This window comes from Gymnoscopelus braueri, assembly GCF_963280865.1.
Source record: "Gymnoscopelus braueri genome assembly, chromosome: 16".
NCBI classification, from domain to species: Eukaryota; Metazoa; Chordata; class Actinopteri; order Myctophiformes; family Myctophidae; genus Gymnoscopelus; species Gymnoscopelus braueri.
Window position 1 is genome coordinate 18629471 of NC_137616.1, and position 17411 is coordinate 18646881.

General features: G+C 40.4%; 2 protein-coding genes across 2 annotated transcripts; both read right to left on the bottom strand.

Annotated features, from left to right (window-relative positions):
• Window positions 1-9556: 9556 nt before the first annotated feature.
• Window positions 9557-10786, bottom strand: LOC308102851 (regulator of microtubule dynamics protein 2-like; the record flags this gene model as incomplete). The annotated part of the gene is made up of 1 exon (XM_080452705.1): window positions 9557-10786. The coding sequence occupies one exon, from the start codon at window positions 10784-10786 to the stop codon at window positions 9557-9559; it is 1230 nt and encodes a 409-aa protein (XP_080308831.1).
• Window positions 10787-13275: 2489 nt separating this feature from the next.
• Window positions 13276-16150, bottom strand: LOC308102852 (nephrocan-like; the record flags this gene model as incomplete). The annotated part of the gene is made up of 5 exons (XM_080452706.1): window positions 13276-13714; window positions 14204-14928; window positions 15033-15123; window positions 15313-15398; window positions 16058-16150. The coding sequence occupies 5 exons, from the start codon at window positions 16148-16150 to the stop codon at window positions 13276-13278; spliced, it is 1434 nt and encodes a 477-aa protein (XP_080308832.1).
• Window positions 16151-17411: the final 1261 nt, after the last annotated feature.

Genomic DNA, 17411 nt, shown 5'->3' on the forward strand with positions numbered 1-17411 from the left:
TTATTTTACCACAATTTGATGGTCTATTAATCACAGATTAATCAAATGATCTAAAACAAATTAATTGACAGATTATTGGATTATAAAAAATAAATAATCGGTAGTTGCAGCCCTTATTAACCACATACACCCTATATGCTTCATTGACCAGGGTCCCCCAGGGGTCTATACTTGTTAACAGTGATGTGTTTGCAGATCCTCATTCCCACCACTGGAAGGCGAGGTGAGGCGAGCGGAGATGCAGGGAAGAGGTTGCCCTCTCTGGAGATGAAGATCAGAACCAAATGGGAAGGAGCCCTTTCCAATTGGAATGGACACCAGTGATGGAAGAAGTACTCACATGTTTTACTAAGGTAAAAGTATCAATACTGCATTGTAGAAATACTCTGCTACAAATAAAAGCCCTGTGTTCAAAATGTACTTGAGTAAAAGCACATATATATATATATATATACTGTATATATATATATATATTATATTTTATGCCTGAAGTGGTTAGTCTGTTTTGTAATATTAATCAAAATCTACAAAGTAACTAGTAACTAAAGTTTTCATATAATTGTAGTGGAGTAAAAGTACAATATTTGCCTCTGAGATGTAGGGGAGTAAAAGTAGAAGTGTTGAAAATTGGAATCTCCAGTAAAGTAAAAAATACCAAAATGTTCTACTTAAGTACAGTACTTGAGTAAATGTTACTTTCCACCACTGATGGACACACTCCCTTCCGTGGACGTCCTTCCGCTGTTGCATGAGGAGTCAGAGTGCAAGAACTTAGTTGCAAGAGTTTTAGTGTACCGAGATCGAGGAATGGGTCGCAGCCGGCCCTCTCGTGGTACTGTGTACTTAAATCTCTGAACTCTGTTGTAAAATCTGACTCGCCGCACGTTCCGTGAATGAGGCCCATTGTATCTGTCCTTGGTGCCCTTGGTGCCCTTCTTCAGGATGGATACGGTGGTATGGTCTCTGTCAATAGAGCTGTAACCCTCGTCTTCAGAGTGGAGACGGTGGTGGTGGTGGTGGGTGGAGGACTCGTATGCTGGAGCTGGAGGCAGAGCGCCTTCGGATGTAGAGGCTTCAACCTCAACCTGGCAGAACAGAATAGTGTTAATCATCATTTCAAATGTATTTGAGATTAACTTAATACCATTATTTTTATTTTAATATAGAGCAGGTAGTTAAACAGATATGGTTACAAAAATGTTCTGTTTATCAAAGAGCTGGAGAGACAGGGAGACCCCAGTTACTGAACCAACACTCTATAGCGATGATTACTATCATCTATCATCCATTTTTGGGCGGTGAAACCGCCCCTATAAGTGAGATTTGGAAAAATGTACATTTTCCTGCGCTGTGATCTGGGCCCAGGAAATTTGTAGAATTATCCTGCGCTGTGATTGGCCAATCACAGTCTATTCAGGACTGTGATTGGCCAGTGTCACATGACACATGTGCATAGCCCTATATAAGCAACCATAACTTGAAAAAAACCAAAAATTTGTTTTTTTCAAGTTATGGTTTCGTCCATCATAAAGAGTGTTTCAATAAATGTATTTATCTTTTGTACATGATTGGTTGACTCCATTCAGTATTGTGATTAGCTAGCAAGACACCGCCCACTTCACACAGGGTGTGATTTTTTTTATCAACAGAGGAACTATTGAAGATATCTCATCTAGATTTTGGAGTTAACTATACAACCCATTACCAAAGTGTAATTTTTTCTTTTATGTGTCCAGCATGTCCATTTAACATTATAGTATATATTTATGAGGAAATGACATTCATGGTCATTTCCTCATATAATTCATATAATTCCTCATGAAACACTTACCTCAGCAAAGGTGCTCATGGGCGTGTTGTTGTTGGGCTCCACCGTGGCCACTGTAGCACTGGTCAGTGAGTGGACCATGGGGCTTTGGAGTGGTAGAGTGGCGCCCTTCAACTTCAAATCAACCTGGAAATTAAACAGAATATTGTTATTATTTAATATATATAATATACATTATCATTTGTACATATGCATTGTTAATTGTTGAAGTACTGCAAATATTTTAAACCTGCTTATTTATTGAAATGGTAGAATGTCCAATTGATTGTTGGTCACCTGTGCCTCCTCCTCTGTGCCGTGCTGGTAATCCTATTAATTGTAGAGGAGGAGGGGTGTTTGGTTTCATGGGTTAAGGTAAATGTTGGTTTTGAGTGTCTTGTGAATGTAGGTACCCAGATAGGAATACGATTTTGATGGTAAAAGATGAGTTAATTGTGTAAAATAACTCATGGGCCTTAGTTAGCCATATTTGAGTTAAGGAGTTGCCAATTACTAATTGTTAATTGTTTGTCACACCTGTTATAAAGTGGAGGCTCAAGGTAAAGAGCTTTAGTTTGACTTGGCCTAAGCTAGTAAAAACACCAAGGGAGAGTTGTCAGGGATTTTGTGTAAGGTTTAGCCTGTTTAAACAGTGTCTCAAGTTCTTGGTTTATTGTGTTTCTTTAGTTCAGCTTTTCAAGTGCTCATTTCTTATTTTAGGCCAGTTTCTTTGTTTGTCAAGTTATTGTTGCACTGCCTTTTATTGGTGTACCTGAAAGTAGATAAATATAAAAAACCTGCATCGAGCCTTTTCACAGTTATGTCAACTTCCTCATGAAACTAAATAGATTGGTTGACACGTACCTGTTCAAAGGGTTGAAGGGAATCACTGGTCCTCTTGATGTGTGGAGTCTGTGGACCAGGATCACGGGGCTTGCGTCTGCAGACACATTGACCCATGCTTACTGCTGACCTGGACTGGACTCTGCAGACTCGGTTGGTTGGTTAGTTCAGTTGGTGGTCTCTACCAGGAGCTGGCACTTGCAGGCAGTCGAGGCAGGTGGACTCAGTGACACACACTTCTCTCTCTGGTTCTCTCTCTGGTTCTCTCTCTGGTTCTCTCTCTGGTTCTCTCTCTGGTTCTATCTCTGGTTCTATCTCTGGTTCTCTCTCTGGTTTCTCGCTGGTTACTGGTTCGTGGTCCTCTCTCTCCTCTCTCTGCAACGACTGCACCTGCTCGCTGTTCTCATTGACGGCTTTAAGTACCACAACGTTCAGAGCTTGGCCAATCGGGAGGACGCTAGGTTGAGTTGACCAATCGGGGAATGTAGCGCCGGTAACCATGGAGGCACGTGCGACAGATTTTTAAGAGTCGCACTGGGCTCTGTTCTGACGTAAAGTACGTTACATTACATACAGTAGGGGCGCTGTTGTGACGTAAAGTACGTTACATTACATACAGTAGGGGCGCTGTTCTGGCGTAAAGTATGTTACATTACATACTGATACAGCACACACATTACAAAGTCCTGGAACTAAAGTAACAAACCTTATTACAGTGTATGTGATGGACAAAACAAGTGTTATTTCATTCTGTTTTAGCAGTTTCTCTGTCTTGTCTTGTCTGTCTGCTAATCTTTCAAACCACTGGACCAATCAGCGCCAGTTTTATTGTGTATTGTGTACATTGACAGTAGCATACCTCCGTGCATCTTTTTACATAGGCCTATGGGCTATATAGCCAGTGGTGGAAAAAGTACTCAAATTTTTTACTTAAGTAAAAGTATCAATACTGAAATGTAGAAATACTCAAGTAAAAAAGTCCGGAATTCAAAATGTACTTGAGTAAAGGTACAGAAGTATTGGCATTGGCATCAAAATGTACTTAAAGTACCAAAAGTAAAAGTACTCATTATGCAGAATGTCCCATTTCAATTCTTCAAATGTATAAACATCTTTTGAAACTAGCATATCTACAAGCTCACGATGCCACGCATGGTGAGCTTGTAGATCGGCTATTTTCAAATGGCCGAAATGGTTAATGTATGTTTTGTAATAATAATCAAGTTTTCAAATAAATGTAGTGGAGTAGAAGTACAAAATTTGGATCCGAAATGTTGTGGAGTAGAAGTAAAAGTATGGGAAATACTCAAGTAAAGTACAATTAAATATCTCAAAACTACAGTACAGTACTTAAGTAAATGTACTTTTACTTTCCACCACTGGCTATACGTTAGTAGCCGGACCCTCTAGCCTACGTTTTGTATATTTTTTCAAGGAACAGATGAGATCATCACTGCAACCTTTTGTTCCGGTAATTTATTCCATAATTGTGCTGTTCTGTTCTCTATATAACATTACAAGGACAATGTAACCTTATAGTGGCAATGTGCCAATGGCACACTAGATGACACACTATATCACTAGATGTGTCACTAGATGACACACTAGATAAAATACTGTTAGCCTGTTAAATGTGCTTATTAACATTGTCCATGTAGCTAGGTCTAATGGTTTAATAGCCTAGCTGATGTAACCTATCTTACTCTTATCAACGATATAGCAATAATAGAATAATAAAAGCTTGACTTCAGGTAGACCATTGAACAGTTTCAAGAACCAGAGCCTTTCTGTTTATAGGCTAGCCTGGATTATGCACACACTTTTGTTTTTCAGTTGAGATTCATAATAATGTTTAAATCTAGGCTACATCATCATGCCTAACTTGCTTGCCATCATGACACACAACTCAAATAATTAAAATGAAATGCTATCATTTATTAAGGTAGGAATTAATATGTTATTTGCAGAGACATTATACCAATTAAAATATTATGTTGCTAGCCCACCTGAGTAATTTGGTACATAATACAAAAATGTTACCACATAAACTAAACTCAATTGCAAGCAAGAATATTAGTACATAGTGAAAAACACCATATCCTTTTAAATAGCTATATTAAATAAATATGAATAATCTGAAATAAATATAAATAAATGGTTGACACTATTCAACCATTTGAAACCGTTTACTTTCCAGGTTGATTTCGAGGTCAAGGACACTGTACTGCCGCCAACCCTTCGAAAACCTCAGTTCTTCACATTGGCTAGTGGTGGAGAGCCTAGATGTTCAGCGGAGCCAAATGAGAAGTCCTGGGGTACCTTTAAGCCTGTAAACACAGCCCTGCATAGAGCCTCAGAAGTGTCCAGAAAGCCAGCAATGTCACTGTATCAGCAAGCTCTGCCCAGCAGCTGTAGCCTCATGTGGCCAGACAATATCACTGCATGGAGATGGAATTTTTTTTCTTGCAATGGCAGATTTGTCTGTAACAGCTGCTGGGCTTGCTGATACAGTGACCTGTGTCAGCTTTTTTTTTTTTTTTACTCTTCTGAGGCTCTATGCAGGGCTCTGGCCCCAGCCCTATACTCCAGACATCAAGAAGCAGGGTTTCATCTCAGCATTATCGTTTTCTGAGGTAAGTGTCAACCAATTTTTTTAATATGAGGAAATTACAATTACTGCAAATTGAATGCATTGTTTTTGTGTTATACTATAACGTTACATGGATATGCTTGGCACAGTAAAGCAAAATTACACTTTGGTAGAGGTTTTGGTTGTGTAGATACCACTTGTCAACTCCAAATATTGATGAACAATATTGATACTTCAATATAGTCTCCCCATTGACTTACATTGCATGATGAAACAGGTCTCAAAGTCACTCTTTTAGCCTTCAAATGTAAACAAATGCAAGCAAAGTAGTTTCTGCCAATGTACATTACAAAATCGGACACTGCTACAATTTGAATTAGGAAAAAGATCAGACGAATGGATCCGCTGATCTGGACTCTCAGCTTCAAATAGTAAAATCAACAGGATGTTGACATTTGTATTCAAATAAATACAGTGTCAGGCCTTGTGATGTTATGGTTTGGCAGAATCTACCATGTTTGTTTGTGTGATAGAGTCACTTTGAGACGTTTCATCGTGCAGTGTAAGTCAAAGTGGAGAATATTTGGGATTATCATTTTCTAATCAACAGAGCAACTAGGCATACAGAAGATATCACACCAATATTTAAGTTACGTTATGGCAAGGTCTACTACAAAACCCAAACCTCTACCAAAGGGTAATTTGGTTAATCTATGCCAATATTTGTACTTTGAAAGGGGCTTCCCCTCAATTGTGAATTGAAAAGATTTCCATAAAAATCCCCAGTGAGATAAGAACCTTGATATTTCTTTCTCCCTTCTGTCCCTTCTATGTATGATTTCTATGCTTCTGGTCTCAAGGCCTTTGACTCATTACACTGTCCATGGTGCTGAAGTCGTTTGTGTATGCAGTTATGACATGAGTGTCATGTGCCAGTGTGTGTTGTAAATATTCTTAGTTGTTAAAGTGTTTGTGTTGTGTTTTATGTCCACTTGTCACACGTTGCGTTGGTGTGTGTAAAAGTTTAAAATTAGCAGTTGAGACTGATTCAACTGATTTTCCAAGTTGCATTTTATTAAAAACACACAAACAAACAAAAAAATGACATTTTTGAGTTGTCATGATGCTATCCAGTTTCCAGCATGGTGAGCATGTACATGTGCTATTTTCACTATTCTTCACATCATGAAGTTATTATATAGGTCTTAAGTGGTTAACATTCTCAGTTGCTGCCCCTTCTCTACGGAACTCACTCCCAAACCACATCAAAACAGTCCCCTGCATCTCTTCTTTTAAAACCACCCTCAAAACCCGCCTCTTCACACTTGACCTCCCCACCTAATTATGTTTTTCACCTCATTATTTTAAACAGTTTTTACAACAAATTTCTCTTCCCCCTATTTCATTTCATTATTTTGACTTTTCTTTAATACATGTATTTATTTTGTTTGTAAAGAATCTTTGAGCACCAAGAAAAGCACTCTATACGTTTGATTTATTATTATGATTAGTTTTACAGATTAAACTATGTATGACTTCAGGTACAACACGTGTGTGTGTGTGTGTGTGTGTGTGTGTGTGTGTGTGTGTGTGTGTGTGTGTGTGTGTGTGTGTGTGTGTGTGTGTGTGTGTGTGTGTGTGTGTGTGTGTGTGTGTGTGGTTGCTCTGCAGGCGTAGATGAATCTGGCAGAGGAACTCCAGACATCATGTGGGATACCTGCACCGGAGCTTCGAACAACTAGACAGAAACACACTGCTGAAGGTAGTAGGTACTACACCTGCACTACATCTGTACTATAGCTATTATACACCTGTATTACATATGTACTACACTGGTTTGTGTCTGCAGCTTAGTGGGTAAAGAGGCCATCTGGTCACTGGTTCACCTCCCGGCCTGCGAATACGAGTCGAAGTGTCCCTAAGCAAGACACTTACCCCTAACTGCTTCTTCGAGCATTTATCATGATCATCTGAGCAACTGAATCCCTCCCACAGGATTAATAAAGGATAGATAGGCCTTTAAGTTGTCATAGCTGTACTGCAGTATGAAACAAGGGACAGATAGAGTACAAAATAATAAGGAGTAAACAGGCAGTAACGTACAGGGATTAGAAATAAGGTACTGTACAAAAATACAAAAGTTGGTTTAGGGTCTTGCTTGGCCCTGACTGGGATGTGCATGGTGTATGAGTTATTAACAGGTATGAATAGAAATCTAGTCAAAGCATACATGACCAACATATCCCCAGCATTAGGGGTAAATATTAGTCTCTCAAGTCAGACAACTATTCCACAATCTTTGAATGCTGGAGTCTGTAATTGTGTCTTTCAAAAGTTACAACAGGAAGCTGTCATCTGTTTGTCATTGTGTTTTATTTTCTATTAATTTTCAGTGCTTCTGCTGATGTATAAGCCTATATTTGTATTGAAAATAAAAACATTTTTATTAAGCTTTCATTAAGCTCTGCTAAGGCCACCATTTAAATGTCACTTTAAATGTCGCTGTAAAACCACTCACTTGTATGCTGTCATGCTCGGTCAGAGATAAACTTGGACAAATAGCCTTTAGGACAGATCCTACGTTTCCCACTCAATGACTCCACATTCTAACAGATTGGCGTCAGTCATTTCCGCTCTGTCATTTTCACTCCCTAATACGTCACTATATGATTTCAAAAAATAAAAGGCACGCATTGGAGCTTCAAATACTACTCGAATGGCTACTCGGTGGCTTCTGGTAGCAATGCTTGACTAATAACCTCAACCTCCCGTGATTGAATCCCACCGTGGGTATGACCTTTGCTTCTCTCCCTCCGCATAGGTTTTGCGAGGTTAGGGTTAGGCATATTTTTGTGAGGTTAGGGTTAGATGTGTTTGTTGCCATGAGGCTTTGTCCCCCTTTCGTCCATACATGGGCATAAAAGTCTGTCTTTTTTTCGTCCCCCTTTCGTCCATACATGGGCATAAAAGGGACCTCTGAATTTCGTCCCCCTTTCGTCCATACATGGGCATAAAAGGGAATTTATTCTGGGTCTGGCAGAACCAGGTCTCCTGGTCTTGTTTTGTGAGGTTAGGGTTAGGGTTAGGATTAGGTCTAGGCATAGTGTTGTCAACATGCAAAGTCGCCATGGCGTCCCGACATGACTTTCAGGACGTCCCGTAATGTCAAAACTTGACGTTTCAGGCTACTAACAGAGCGTGGGAGTAAGAATGAGTTTGTGACGCTCATCAATGCAGCGGTTTGCAAGATTGTCCTCGGACAGACAAACAGACACGTGCGAAATAATCTCCCCCTTTTTCAAAGTGACGAGATCAAAGTGTGGATGACATAAACAGTACTATGAAACTTAAATCAAAGTCACGTTTTTGCAGTTTCGATACTGAATTGTGGTATTTGTTACATTATTGGAGCAATGACTGGACTCTTTAGCCACCGTAAGCCTACATATTACAAGCTGTAACACTCAGAAACTCATGTGTCTTTGAGACAGATGGCGTATATACAGTACACTCATCCGCAGATACGCAATGTCATTTTTTGTCCACTATTTCAATATGACACTGGTATATTGATTGGGGACTGGTGACACATGCTTGTGCTCACATTAACTTACCAAAAGTTATAGGATGATATCTTTGGGTTATATTCTGATAGTAATCATTGCTATAGAGTGTTTGTTCAGTAACAGGGGTCTCCCTGTCTCCTTGTCCATTTCTTTAATAAACATTCAATACATTTTTTAGGTGGTGGGTTGCCAGTTTCAGACAATCAGGAGAGAGAACACATTTGTCAGCTTTAATTTTAGTGATCCAGTATCAATTTTGTCTGCTCATTTCTGTGTCATCACTTTCAAATGCACTTGTTTATCCTATATCATCATGTATGAGTTCTCTATCCTGATTGGATCAAATTGATATCCTGCCCTGAAAATGCATTTTCTGTTTACTAAAGAGTTGAAGAGACAGGGAGACCCTTTACTGTTTGTATACCATTTAACACTTATTTGAACAAAAGAAAAACACTTACTCCACCTTTAAAGGACAATTCACTTAAATTCTGTGTAAATGTCCCTCTTGTCCTGTCAACGGTATCTTCTAGACTGCGAGATGCTCCGTGCACATCAAATAATCAATCAGTCTACCTGTTTGCCTTCCAAACTGACAAGATGATTGTAACAACAACAGTCCCTTGTGTTCCTAATGATGAGCAGCATACAAGATCATCTAATGGTTACACGAGTGTCATGTAGCATAAAGGTTTCAGGTATTATATCCCTAGATATAATACCAGTTTAACTCATCTGTGGAACATTGAACTATTGGACAGTGTATTCACCACCAAGCGATGGGCAAAGTAAGTCTAGATCCGTCTGTGCTCCTTCATCATCTCTAGAAACAGCAACCATTGAACAAGCAGCTTCGCACATCTTTCTAGCCTCCCTTGTCTGACCCAGGTCACTATAGCACTTGGCTAAAAACACATAGTTTGCTTTGGAATATCTAGGATGGATATCCTCGACCTTAAGAAAATGTGTCAGTGCATCTTGGATCGTGGCACTTGGAGTCTCTCCAAATAACATAGCGGAAACTTTCTTCTCAATCCAAGACAACTGAGCCACCACATAGCACCAACGTCCCATCAGGTAGTAGGAAAAGGGGTCTTGTGGCTTAAGCGCAATGGCTTTATCTACATGGTCCTTGAATATGAGGCCATTCTTTATCTTGTTCTGCACCGTGTCATATTGTGCAATCATACCACACATGATGGCATACCACTGATGCATTTCAGCACACAAAGGATCCAGCATCATGGCTTCTTCTCCGACTTGTTTCCCACTCTGTCCGTGGGTCTTCTTTTCCTCCAGGCTGGAGCTGATGTCATGCATATCACAATAGGCACGTATTAGTCGCCATTGAAATGTTGAATTCTGTCCAAACTCCTCTCGCTTTGCTAGCAAAGTGTTGAGGCTCTCTCTTTTGTCAAATTCGGTGCCTTGACGCAAAGTGTCAATCCCTTTGAGAAGTATGGATAGATTGTCCGCACGCTCTTCCTCCCCACTATGGCCCTCATCAAGTGAAAACTCCTCTTGCTCCAAGTCTGTCACGGCGGTCATATAACCGCTGTCGCTTTCTTCGTCTGAACTGTGAAACACAGCTCTGGCTCCAGAGGTGGTCCGTGCAGCCATTTTCCTGCGTGTACGCATGCTCCTTTGGAGGGGTCTGGTTCTAGATGGCCTGAACGCTACCTCCGCTAGGGCTACATTTCGTCCTCTCTGCTCATTAGTCACATGGTCCTGCATTGTGAGTAGAGCATTCTTCAATTCCTTCATCTCTTCCTTCAGCTCTGACATGCCCAGAGTCAGGGCTTCAATGCGAGTCAACAGTTCAGCCTGGCCATCCACCATTATCATGCCAGCAGGCCATTCATCATTACTCTGGAGGTACACTGATGGGCAGGAAGCGTTTGGTCTGGACCAGATTATAGCCAAGCTGATGCCGGCCACCCCAGCCAATGCTCCCAGAATTAGCTTGTATGATCGCGTCATTTCAGATACTTTTCAGGTATTCAGGCAGAAACCAATTCTGAGATACATTTTGGGAAAGATTATAGATATAGCCAGTGCTCTGACGTCACATTGACGTCGATTCTGATTGGTCAATCAAGGTATTCTGCCTTTTTCAGTGTTGTAATGGATGCAGTTCTATTGTAGAATCTAGGACTGTTTGTAGCAGAAGAACGAGTAAGGGCTCACCACACGGGAAGCAACACTACGCCTGCGTTCTCTTTTGGATCCACAGGGATCCACTGCGCTCCTCATGTGAATAGATGTAGATGTGGAATATATACAGTATATATTATCGGCTTCCTAGTCCTCCACTAGTCATTAGGGGCCATGAGGTCAGTGTTTTAAAAGTAGACAATTGATTGCTAACAAAACATGGGAATGAATGAATTACATTTTATTTTGCCTTCTGGAAACACAATTCTATTTTCAAAACATATTTTCCACACAATGGAAACAGTGGCACAGTGCAAAAAAGCCTCAATTACATTTGATTCTAAAATGAGCCAGCTAAAATTACTAGATTATACCAAATGTCTCAATGGAAGAGACCACTTCCAACCACTGCAGATGTGTTATATTGTAAGCTATTAACATACTCTACCATACAGATTGGTTAAAAAAAACATTTTATTCATTAAAATCAATTCCAGATTGCAGCTTTAACTAGATCCAGAAAAGCTCAAATTGAACTGCTCCATATACACACCCTAGAATGGACACAAGCAGCAGAGCCTAATGCACTGTGGCCATTTCTCTTTAACCATGTTGGTCAAGTAAAATAAATCAGTTTAATCCTGACAATATTAGTGATGCATGATGTAATTGCTATAGTTTGATAAATAGTATACTATTTCAATTAACCATGTAGGAATAAAGAATGAAAATGTATTAATATGTAACATATAATTCCATATAATAACAATACAAAAATAATAATAACAATTTGGTCCCCACTCCTTTGGGATATTTGTCACTGTATGTTTGCACAATGCACATACTGTATGGTGAAATGTGTCCTCTGCATTTAAACCATCAGGAGCTACGGGGTCAGCGCCCTGGGAGCAGTTTAGGGATTAAATATCTTGCTCAGTGTCCTGGCCCCATATACTGGGGTGACTGAGTGACTGACATAGTTGCAAGGGTCAGGGACCAGTCAGTTGATATCCACACCACAAGCAAAAAAAAGAAGAAAGAAAAGCAGGCAAAAGTCGCCATCTACTGGTAAAACACAGCATTAAATTATTTTACAGACTTTCTGGTCTTCCTGGTCTTTTTCACCTTTAGTCTCTTTTGAAGATTTGTGTTGTGTAATTTAATCATGAAACCCAATTTGTTGCATTTCCAAAATTAGAGCCATAACATAATTCAAAACCTACCATACTGTAGACCGGCCGAGGCGGGGAGGTCAACCAGTAACTTTCTGATTACCATATGGCCTCTCTACCCACCACTAAGCTAGGGCTGCCCTATCATGACTCAAGTCAATCTTACATGACAGACAGTATACAGTCAAATGAAGGAAAGAAATGCATTTGAGAACCAAATAAACAAGCTTAACATGAGTAAAGGAGCAGACAACCAAAAAGACTGCATCTCCTAAGCTGTTTATGAAGAGATATGCCTTTTTTTTGGGGGCGGAGGTATGACATGGACTGACCAAGGCCAAGCTTTACATAAAAACCTAATATGACAAATATGTCGTCCCTGTCGTATCAGTCGTCATATATGGTCGTGTTGTGAGCTTGTAGATCTGCTATTTTTGACTTTTGAAGTGTTGATACTTTTCACCTATAATGAAAGTGAAAGTGGGTCTGTGGGTTTTATTAACATTTAACCAATGAAAAGTATAAACAAGTGCTTGTGATCCAACGGAAAATGAGTTATTTTTTTCCATTTCCTGAAAAGTAATGGTTTTGGACAATGTTACCGCCCAACAGCGACAATACGAAGGAAGTCTCCCTTCTGCCGCTGTATATTGCCAATGTCTAAGGCTGCCTAATTATGGTGTGTTCACACGGGCAGATTAAAAGATACATGCTACCATTCATTTTCAATGGAAACCAGCGACATGAAGATACAAAGATACATCCGACGTTTGTAGCTGTAGCTCCAGCGACAAAGATACAAAGCTACAAATTCAAGTTGAGCTGCGTTCAACTTCCAGATACAAAGATACAAAGCTACAACTGTAGCTCTGATGTCCGCACGTTTGATGACGTCAGCGACCGCGTTGAGCAACACAGATACAAAGCAACACAGCGACAAAGATGCAGTGTATTTTTGTATCTTTGTATCTTTTAATCTGCCCGTGTGAATGCACCGTTACACATACTTAATGCCTTAGAATAATCAATGATTGCTTCTACGTTATCAACACATTCCATAGGCATCTCAGAGCTACAAATGTATCATAACTTTTACACAGCAAAGTTTTGACACTAGAAGTGCATTCATTTGTTTCTGATGCTTTAATCGTAATCATAATAGTCCTCGTCGTTCGTAAGGTCTGTGTCCTGTTCCACACGCCCCATACCCTCCCTATCCTCCTCTGCCTCCTCTTCCTCACATCTGCCCTCTGTCAGATAAGCCCTCCAATCTCTTCCGCCGCCGACAGACGGCACCCTGACCAGCTCCTCGCTGCAGAGTTCCTCGCTGGGCATCTCCACCCCGCGAGCTACCAGCAACCTGCTCAGCCTCTGGAGCTCGCAGGTGCAGTTCCAGGGGTTGCCGTCCAGGTAGAGAGTGCCGAGCCTGGGCAGGAAGTCCGGCAGGGTGTGGGGGAGCGTGGTCAGGTGGTTCCTGCGGAGATTCAGCACCTGCAGGCGTCTCAGTGTACGCATCGGCCCCTCCCGGATGACTGAGATGTGGTTGGCCTTCAGGTCTAAGCGGACCAGGCTTTCTGGGAGCCTGTTAAGCAGGAAGTGTATGTCACAAAAAAAGAGGAATGGAGTACAAGAGCTCAGTAAAGTTCATGTTTGTTCAGCAAACAAACCTTCCAGCACCTGGTAATTGTTTTAAGTTTGGGGAGTTAAATCCCCCCCCCCCACACACACGCACGCACGCACACACACACACACACACACACACACACACACACACACACACACACACACACACACACACACACACACACACACACACACACACACACACACACACACACACACACACACACACACACACACACACACACACACACACAAAAATGTGCATTGTTTCTTTGAAGTGTGAAAGAATAACTGATGTTTGGTGCGCATCAAATCACCAATGGCAATGGAACCGATGAGCTAAGGAACCTGTTTTAACAAATGCTTCATCTCTGTTTGTATTTAGATGACAAAACATACACCCACGTCTCGTTTTCTATAGATACACATATACATATAGATATAATACCCATCTGGAATTGAAGACAACAGATTTTGCTCCAGGGCCAGATTGGTGAGTTGCGCGTTGTTCTTCAGTGCATTGGCCTCAAAGGTCTTAATGGTGTTGTTCTCCAGGAACAGATGCCTCAACTGCCTCATTCCAGATACATGGTGGAAGGAGACCTCCTGGATGGCGTTCTGTTTACAGTCCAGCCTCTCTAGGCGAGGACCAAGTCTTCCGGGCAGCACCTTGAGGTGGTTGCCAGGCACGTCCAGAGAAGTCAGGTAAGGTAAACGCAGAGCACCGTCCACTGACACCAGTCGGTTGTGGGCGGCTGACAGAGAGGTGAGGTTCCAGAGCTGTGCCATCTCCCGGCTCCTCAGAGCTCGGATCTGGTTGCGGTCCAGGTTGAGGACTTTCAGAGATCTCGGGAGGTCGTTGGGAACCCTGGACAGCAGGTTCCCCGCCAGACGCAGCGCACTCAGGGATTTGAGTTGTGTGAAAAAAGCAGAAGGGAAAGATGTGATTCTGTTACTTCCCGTGCTCAACAGTTTAAGCTGGGCCAGCTTCATAGACCCCTGGACTGTCTCTATGCGGTTCCCGTCCAGGTACAAGCGTTCCAGCTTCACTAGACCTGAGAGGACGTTAGCTCGGAGTGTGGTGATGTGGTTACTCTGCAGGTCTAGCTCACGCAGTTTCTTCAGGTTTTCCAGGGTTGACTCCTGAAGAGTGTGGATCAGGTTGTTACCCACCTAAACAAAGAAATGTATTTGATAACATATGTATGTAGCCACAATATTAGTTTTACTTATTTGAAAGAAATCTCTTCTTTGTTGAAAAGTTAGCCTTTCTCTACCTTGAGTGTTTCCAGGCTAGTTGGGAGACCCCGGGGAACAAAACGTAGTTTATTCTTCTGGAGGTCCAGGTGTCGTAGTCTTCTATGGGCCCTAAAAAGCAATCAGAATGCCAAACCCCAGTCAATGTCTGAATGGAGATGATTACGATCATTTTCTTTTAATTTTTGTTATGTCATTTTAAAAAACTATATTTAATCAGTCTTTTCATATTAAATATTTTTAATATTCTATGTTAATTGTAATTTCTGTAACTAGCAGAGTAAAAATCTCAGACCCTACCTGAAAGCATTGTTCTCCACCACCTCCACCCCAGCTGAGGAAAGTACCACCTCCTCCAATACTGTCAGTCCTGACAAGTCTTGAACCTGAATCACACTTGTATATTAGCACTTATAGTAACTCAGTTATAGTAACAGCATTTATATCTGCAACTCTATAATATAGCATTTATATTTGCCAATGTTTACACTAGAAACACTAAAGTAATACTAAAACAAGTTAAATGTTGGGCTTAAATATATATATATATAAATATTGTATATATATATATATATATATATATATATATATATATATATATATATATATATATATATATATATATATATATATAGTATATATTTAATTGCTATACACTATATATATATAAATATATATATATATATATATATATATATATATATATATATATATATATATATATATATATATATATATATATATATATATAGTGAACTCCATATTCTCAAAGGGAAGTGTTCTCATTTCCACATAATGAATCAATGGGAATTATGGACAGTACAACCACAGATAAAAGGAACTTGATAACTTGCATTTTTGGACAGTGTACACTAAATCTATCACACAATGAATATCATTATGACTAAATAGCGCAAATGATTAGAAAGCAATTAAAACAACAAGAGATATTGAATGTCCTTGTATTGTTCTTTTATACAGAAATGATAAATGTATTAATACATTTGACATTAGGCGATGTGATTCATTCAATATTGTCACTTACCTTTACTTCCTTGATGTGGTTATAAGCCAGCCTTATTATCTTTGTGTCTCTAGATATCTGCGATGGAATAGCTTGCACCCTGAAACACTGCATGGACTGGACTGCTGCACTGTGGTCACACACACACTTCTTTGGGCACACACTGGTGCTGACCCATGGATGTGGATTAAACAGGATACTTAGAAGCAGGACTAAAGCAACCCCTAACATGACTACCCAATTTTGTGCAGCCTTGTAGACAAACTGCAACCCCCAATGAATCGAAAAATGTCTTACGTCCTCTTGCTCTGTATCTTCAAGACGGAAGAGGTTCTCTGCTTTTGGGAGGCAGGAGTATAAATAGAAGGCTCAGAATGACCCAGGGTGAGAGTAGAGGTCTCCTTGCTTCATTTGGAACAATGGCTGAGATGTTTGCCTTGGGGTTAGAAAAACAACATTTGACATGGACAGAGAATTAGCTGGCACCACAAGCTGGCTCCACGGACCGACCCTGTTTGTGGATGTGAGAAACTCCCTGATACACAATTTACAACCCATTCTGTGAAACCAATGCAATTTCCTTTCAGCACTGTTTGAATTCTAAAAGTGCTGCATGTCTGACTTGAAATTCTTTGAGAAGGACAGCCTGTGTGTGTTGACTGACATGGCAGACTAACTTAAGACCTCAATGAAGTCCATTGATTATTATAGTAGTCAATCCTAATTTACTGATCTCATTAACATTAGAGGCACTACGATCGTGTCTATTCACAAGAGGTCCAATACTTGGCAAATAATGCAAGAACATAAAACCTCCATTAAGAATATATGTTAAAACATGGAATCATAGGAGCAATTTTTTAACTCCTAAGAAAAGTAGTAAAAATAATTAGATTTCAACAAGAAGCTAAAGAGGGAATTAAAAGACTATGGTCTGTGTCCTCCCATGAGACAAAAGAATGGCTGACCGTGGTGAGTGACAGGATAAGAACTGGAGTGACACTGACAGGAAACCTTCCGACAAAAAAAAGAAAAGAAAAGTGCACTCCTTGGAGCCCTGCCAGGCCAGGTTGCCTACCCAGGGCTGTGTCGCAGCCTTTTATAGCACCACTATCATGCTAATTTGAAACATTTGGGGTGGCAGATCTTCCTTTGGCCTTTTGGCCTACTGGAAATGTGTGTGCAAGGTTTTCGCAGCAATTAGGCACTGTGTTCATGATTTTGTGGCATTTTGTGCGAAACGGGCCACTCCCACCAACATTGGAAGCAAATCTTAGCCAATCGGAATGGAATATGAACCATCAGACTGATACACCTTGATCACATTACTCCAGAGATAATGTCACATTATCTGTAGTTGTTCGCTGATTTGCAT